A 6760-nucleotide genomic window follows, 5' to 3' on the forward strand; every position below is an offset into this window, starting at 1 on the left:
GGGGGGGGGGGTGTATAGGACAGTCAAAAACATTTCTCAGCATCCTCAGCAGCCTCTATTCTATCACATTTAATGGCAATGTTTGTAAGCCATTCGAAAGTCCATACTTTTTCAGACTCAAATTTCTAGACCTCTCATAGATTTTTTAGACCATATTTGACATCTGAGTCCAAAAAACTGGAAGTTTGTGGTTGGTTTTAAAATTCAGCTGTTAACATGTTACATTCTGACTATGTATGCTATGTATGATGTCAAATAATTGCTAGAAGATTGTAGCTAGGTAGTGTAACTCATACAAATAATTTACACCAAACCATGGTGGCCGGTAAGTCCAGACTTTCAGAAAGTTGAATGGCAACTGAACTGTCAAACACTTAATGCTACAAGAAACGCTAACGCTAACTAGCTAAGGGTACATGAAACGCAACAAAATGCAAAAAAACACCAAAATTATTGCTAACGCTAGCTAGCTAACGCTAATAATACTACAAAAAACAAAAACTGATGTTAGCTTTTTCACACAGTTAATTGAACTCTGTTCTCCTGGTGAAGATCACCTAATCATCTAACCTTTCAACCTACCCACCACCTCCAAAATAGGAATTATGTGGTTATTTACATCCTACACCTGGTGTTTTTCATCAGGGCTGCAAGAGGCCCCCCAAGTGGCCCACATTCGCAAGTCACATATGCATAGTATACTTCTGAGTAATGAGTGTGCACAGTTATTAAGTGTTTGCCTATCAGATAATTAGTATTCTGTCTCACAGAAGTAGGCTATTGGTATAAAGAATACCATTAGCCAACTTCCCTTCCCCTTCCGCTATCTGCTTGTTACCGTTTTCAAAGTCCCTGTTGCTATGTGAAACAACAACCTCTGAGCTGGCAACGTACAAGCTGAAAATGGCAAGTTACTTATTACTTGTTACTTGAATGACTAAGTACAGAGAAATCCCATTATCTTGACTAATATCTTAACAAGTCTTCTCATATATTTTGTCACTTTGAAATGTTATGTGTTATTTATGTAGACATGACTGTTGGGATGTGACAAAGAAATCCAAATATCCTGACTGAAAAATAATCCACCATATATTCCCTACAATGGTACTTCTATCTGTTTAATTTTGCTTCTTTCATCTTCTCACCATTGAAGCCAGCCAGAGCATCGATGCTGTCTCCCATCTCTCCAGTTACAGTCAGGGCTTGTTTCACCTTCAGATTGGTTTCACTGGGAGAGACCAAGAGGACATGAGAAGGATGCGACTGGAGGGAAATCTAAGGCAGTGTGAGACATCAGCTGTCACACACACACACACACACACACAGTACTGCACACTCACCCATCCAGTTCAGCTGTTTCTACGTACACCAGATTGAGAGGCTCACTGCTGGACAGCAACAGAAGGTCTGCCTAAAAACGAAAAGAAAGCACACGATACACAGCAGACAACTGAAAGTTTAGAAGGTAATGAGATGACATAAAGTTTACTATCACTCTGACCGCGACCGTTGTCACAATTCTTCCTTGTTATCATCTGCTCACAAATTCCCTTTCTTCCACCTGAAATCCACCTTGTTGCGAGCTATCTGCTTTTTTTTGTGGTGCTTATATGTGCTGTACAGTGCCACAAACAGTAATGAATAGGACACAATTTTGTGAACATTTGTCATAAATCGGGTGAAATACAGGATATTGGGAGAATTGTGACCCCAGGAGGGTCTCCCGTGAAAATCCTCTGTGGCAGATCTGGGCAATAAATCGGAATTGAGCATTAGGGGCTGCAGTGTCAATGTGGCTTTAGTGTCAGTGTCGCCGACTTAAAGAATCAGTGTATAAAACAGCAATATGCTATAAAATTTGCATACGGTTAATATTCCCTGGCAATTACAAAAATAATTTTAATCTTTATTTTAGCATCCCCATACTTACTGTGACAAACTGATTATTCTCCAGTTTGATTATGTCTCCCACTTGAACATTCATCCATTTTTCCTTTCTCAGCCTACCAGAAAAATATAAACATAAAACATACCATGAAATGAATGCTTTACAAAAAAAATCACACAAAACACGTGTAAAGCTCAAAACTGCTCTACATCTGTCTTTGTACATCATGTGTTATTTACAAGCAGATAAAGTGACATTTGTATCTCAAGTGACTCACTCTCCATCGATGAGGACGTTCACGATGCGGTTATTCACTTGATTGTCGCTTTTGTGTCTGTTCTACTCAGATGATAAAGGGTAAAGAGAAAGCAATGTTTGCTTAGATATATTTTGATTAAAGTACACGTTTGAATTTAGTTCCTTATTTTATGTCTTAATATTGAGTTGGATTTCCTTTTAGTTATTTAACAAAGCACAGTTTTTACATTTTTGTCCCAATAGATCATTATAATTTCATCTTACTATGTCATCGCTGGCGTCCTTCACTGCTGTTATAGACAGCACCAAAATCAGAGGGACTGCCGTGGTGAACCAGGAGAGAGAGGAGATTTGTGGGATTAGCTGTCAACAGAACACACACACACACACACACACATTTAAAATATGTTAATTTACATTTACCTGACCTTTTATCCAAAGCAACTTACAATTGCTACACATGTATGTGTCAAAGGGCGCACGCCTCTGGAACAACTAGGGGTTAAGTGTCTTGTTTAGGGACACATTGGGGAATGTGTTGCCGTGGGAATCGAACCTGGATCTTCCACACCCAAGGCATGTGTCTTATCCACTGCTTTCTTAGTCGTTGAAAACCATAAATGTGTAAAGCCCCCAGACACTTTGACATCACAGCACTGGAGGAGGTAAACAAATTAAAACATGTACCTGAAGGACCATGAGAAAGAGGAAGTAGGCATTGGCGAGCCTCCGGAACTGCTCAAAGAGGTTACGTGGCAGGAAGGTGAAAATGTTGTATTTGGAGGTCTTGATGGCATTGTTCTGGATCAGAGGCAAGTGACAGACCAATGTGACAATGCAATATGATGGAACACAACCTGTCTTTAAGAAAGTTCAGTTTTCATAACAGTCGGACACTAAATTCTAAAAGGGTCTCGCTCCCCATCCCATCTCATCTGGATATGTTTTTGTTAATATTACACATAGACTTACAGTATAGTGGTAAGACAGGTTGAAAGGTCTGTCATTAGCACGCAAGTGTCTCTCCTCCTCTGTGAAAAAATAAAAGATTCAGAGCAAGAGAGGGTTAAAGACTTCGCATCAGCATTGGGAGAATAGTGTCACTTTAATCGTCAAGTACAACATGCGGCATGTAAACATATTAGTGCTACAGGTGCACTCACTGTATGTTACAAACTCAGTTTAAGTTTACTTAACATTTACAGTTTGTATGCATCAGTTCTCACCTCTCTTTTCCTCCTTTCCACACAACTGTTCAAAGTATGACACTACCGACCCCATCTTTAGCTCAGTGTCTCCATATTTCACACCTAGAGAAAAAGCATGTATATACTTATGACAGAGTTACGCATAGTTAGTGAAGCAAAGAGTCATATCTTTGTAGTAGGACTAAACCCGGATAGCAAATGAAAGGGGAAACTGTGGCAGAAGGGAGGGGGAAGCAGTTGATTTATGGAAGGTCATGTTTGAGAACAAGGTATCCAAGTGTTAGCAGAGGAGGACATTTCCTGAAATACAGTCACAAAGCAGAGATGCAAATCAGGGAAAGATACAAACAAACAAATAGTAAAGATAGTTTTGTGCCTCGATGAGAAAATGATTTGTCCTCTCAATCCACTTGTTCTGTCATAGGTAAATATAACTGACTGCACAGCCAACTGCCAGCAAAAAAAAGGTCACAAGAGTTCACATACTGAGATGCTTGATATTTTGCTGATAATAAGAAAGAGCTCTTGTTTTTAGTCAAACTGTGAAATTGTGTCTAGAAAATGACACGTAAGCTACAACTCTCCAGTATTTTGACTTTTTTTAATCAGGTCCTCACTTAAATCATCATGCTCAATAAACAATTAGAATAGACTTTCTGTAATACAGACCCTGGTTTGCTCTTACAGCAATACATTGAAAATTTTAAAGCATATTTCTGTGCCTTTCCATGAACATGTTGATGTAACATGACATTTAAACGTCAGACAGACGAGAGACTTCCTTTGAGGTAATATCAGGCAACATCCTCAATACTTTATCTGTGCTGCAGAGCTGTAAAGACATCTAGCCACTCCCTTCTCAACCCTTTGTACCACAGAGAGATCTATGGGAGATAATCCACAGCCACAAAGATTAAAATAGCGATAAGATCATGAAAATTTGACTTGCTCAGAATCAGCCATGACTTCCAAGATACTAAACAGAAACTTTTGATCCATGTTTGTGTTGTTTTTTTTGGAAACAGCAGATCATTTCTGAAAATTGGAACAGGAAGATTGTGAAATGTCCACAGTGATATCCATAACAATAAAAGAAGATCAGAAATCAGTGGCTGATCCTTGCCCTAAATATATACAGTGGCAAAGATACAAAACCACCCATTCACCTGTATGCAAAATCATCAGAAGTCAAAACATAGTATGTCTTCCACATAAAAGAAAATCATAAATCATCTCCGTAATAAATGAGACATATTTTCTCACCGCTGCATGTGGTGTCAGCCATATCCTTATTTGTATTGGTGTACAGTTTAGAAACCAAAGATGGCTCCAAACCAAAAGGCCTGATTTAGCATGTTTCACTCACTGTTATTGTTCTACTCGCACTCACACAACTATGAAATTGAATGAGTTATTGTGAATCTCAAGTGACTGAGCTACTAGGCTTGGACTTTTCGAATATATTAGTCATATATTTGAAATCTTTCTCACATCACAAAGGGTTTAAAATGTGAGCGCCTTTGTGATCCTTTTCCACAACAGTGCTGTACATCCACCATTTTCCCAGTGTCTGAAAACAAATGAAAATCTCCCACATACCTCAAACAAAAAAGGGATTTGTTGTGTCCTTTAAATCCTGCACACACATAGACACAGGAACACAGGGTCAAAAAGACAAAAACAAAAGAGATGGAAAAACTTTTCAATCCTCCTTTTGCTTCCGCCTCAGAGAAAGTAAATCCAGGCCCTCGTCTGTGCTCTGTTTGGACGTCCAGGTGCCAACCGAGTCCCTGGCAGAGATGGGGGTTCGACTGGGGCCTCCAGCTGCATGAAAGACAGGCAGGATGGACGACAGGTGAAGTGGCGTGGTGGTGAGAGAGGCGCCCACAGTAGAGGTTTCAGGTTCATGCAGGAAGCGCTGGGATACCCCTGCGCCTAACAGCTCAGGGCTTGAGCAAACAGTGCATCGATCTTTGGACCTGGACGGTGAGGGGGAAGGAGTGGAGGGACACTAAAACAACAGTACAGGTGCATGGCTCCAGCCAATCAGGGCCAACATTATGCTTGTGATCTGGGCGGGCAGGTATGTAACACACCCTGTGATGGCTGCGCATGCTCAAAATGAGGACTTATCTCTGACATTTTCAGTATCAGCTCCCTTAGTGCCATTCACATTTTGCCTCATTCATAGGTACAATAAAAGCCAGGCATCTGCTGCATCACGGAAGCATAAACATTTTTTAATTACTTACTAAAAGTGACTTATGACAGCTCGGAATATTGTGACTTCATGACTGATCTGAGCACATCCAGGTGCTTTCAGAAATGGAATTTAATACCTGGGCTCCCACACAAAGGGACGCTGTGTCATCCAGGGGACCTCAACATGAACCACTTGCTAAATTAGTTATTGTGTGTGTGTGTGTGTGTGTGTGTGTGTGTGTGTGTGTGTGTGTGTGTGTGTGTGTGTGTGTGTGTGTGTGTGTGTGTGTGTGTGAGAGAGAGAGTGTGTACGTGCGCGCACCTGCAAACACACGGGAATAAACACCTACCCACATGTATGCACAGATGTGCATGCACACAGGCACATTATGCTTTCAAAGTGGGAACAGACCTGATGATTGTCTTTCGGAAGAAGCAAATCTGACCTCAACAGGAAATACTAAAGCATGTCTTGTGGATCAATTTCCAAACAAGTGAAAAAAAAAAAAAAGCTTTAAAAGCATTCCTGGATTGTAAAAGAACATACTGCATTTCATACCAGTAGTGGTATGAAATCCTATCTGTTGAAGGAGAGTTACCAATAGGAAAAGTCATACTGGCATTTCTGACTTAACTAATTCAACCATGCAATAAATTACCGATATGTCTGTTCAAGTGTGTGAATGAATTTTCCCCAATAAGGAATCTGTCCTAGTTATACAAAGCTGAATCATTATATATATACAGTGAGGAAAATAAGTATTTGAACACCCTGCTATTTTGCAAGTTCTCCTACTTAGAAATCATGGAGGGTCTGAAATTGTCATCGTAGGTGCATGTCCACTGTGAGAGACATAATCTAAAAAAAAAAATAATCCAGAAATCACAATGTATGATTTTTTAACTATTTATTTGTATGATACAGCTGCAAATAAGTATTTGAACACCTGAGAAAATCAATGTTAATATTTGGTACAGTGGCCTTTGTTTGCAATTACAGAGGTAAAATGTTTTTTCACCAGGTTTGCACACACTGCAGGAGGGATTTTGGCCCACTCCTCCACACAGATCTTCTCTAGATCAGTCAGGTTTCTGGGCTGTCACTGAGAAACACGGAGTTTGAGCTCCCTCCAAAGATTCTCTATTGGGTTTAGGTCTGGAGACTGGCTAGGCCACGCCAGAACCTTGATACGCTTCTTAC

The 6760-nt window shown here is 40.1% G+C and overlaps 1 protein-coding gene across 2 annotated transcripts in view; it reads right to left on the minus strand.

The window, feature by feature from the left end:
* Positions 1-3487, minus strand: part of LOC123981543 (phospholipid-transporting ATPase ID-like) — a 17892-nt gene extending 14405 nt beyond the window's left edge. For both annotated transcript variants that reach the window (XM_046066432.1, XM_046066431.1), the window contains exons 1-8: positions 3376-3487; positions 3122-3180; positions 2837-2950; positions 2414-2512; positions 2169-2230; positions 1934-2006; positions 1344-1414; positions 1149-1231 (exon numbers count right to left, since the gene is read on the minus strand). In XM_046066432.1, coding sequence (XP_045922388.1) covers positions 1149-1231; positions 1344-1414; positions 1934-2006; positions 2169-2230; positions 2414-2512; positions 2837-2950; positions 3122-3180; positions 3376-3430 — 616 coding nt within the window. In that variant the 5' untranslated portion in view covers positions 3431-3487. The remainder of the gene's footprint in view (positions 1-1148; positions 1232-1343; positions 1415-1933; positions 2007-2168; positions 2231-2413; positions 2513-2836; positions 2951-3121; positions 3181-3375) is intronic.
* Positions 3488-6760: the final 3273 nt, after the last annotated feature.

The sequence above is a fragment of the Micropterus dolomieu genome, linkage group LG13 (assembly GCF_021292245.1).
Source record: "Micropterus dolomieu isolate WLL.071019.BEF.003 ecotype Adirondacks linkage group LG13, ASM2129224v1, whole genome shotgun sequence".
Lineage (NCBI taxonomy): Eukaryota > Metazoa > Chordata > Actinopteri > Centrarchiformes > Centrarchidae > Micropterus > Micropterus dolomieu.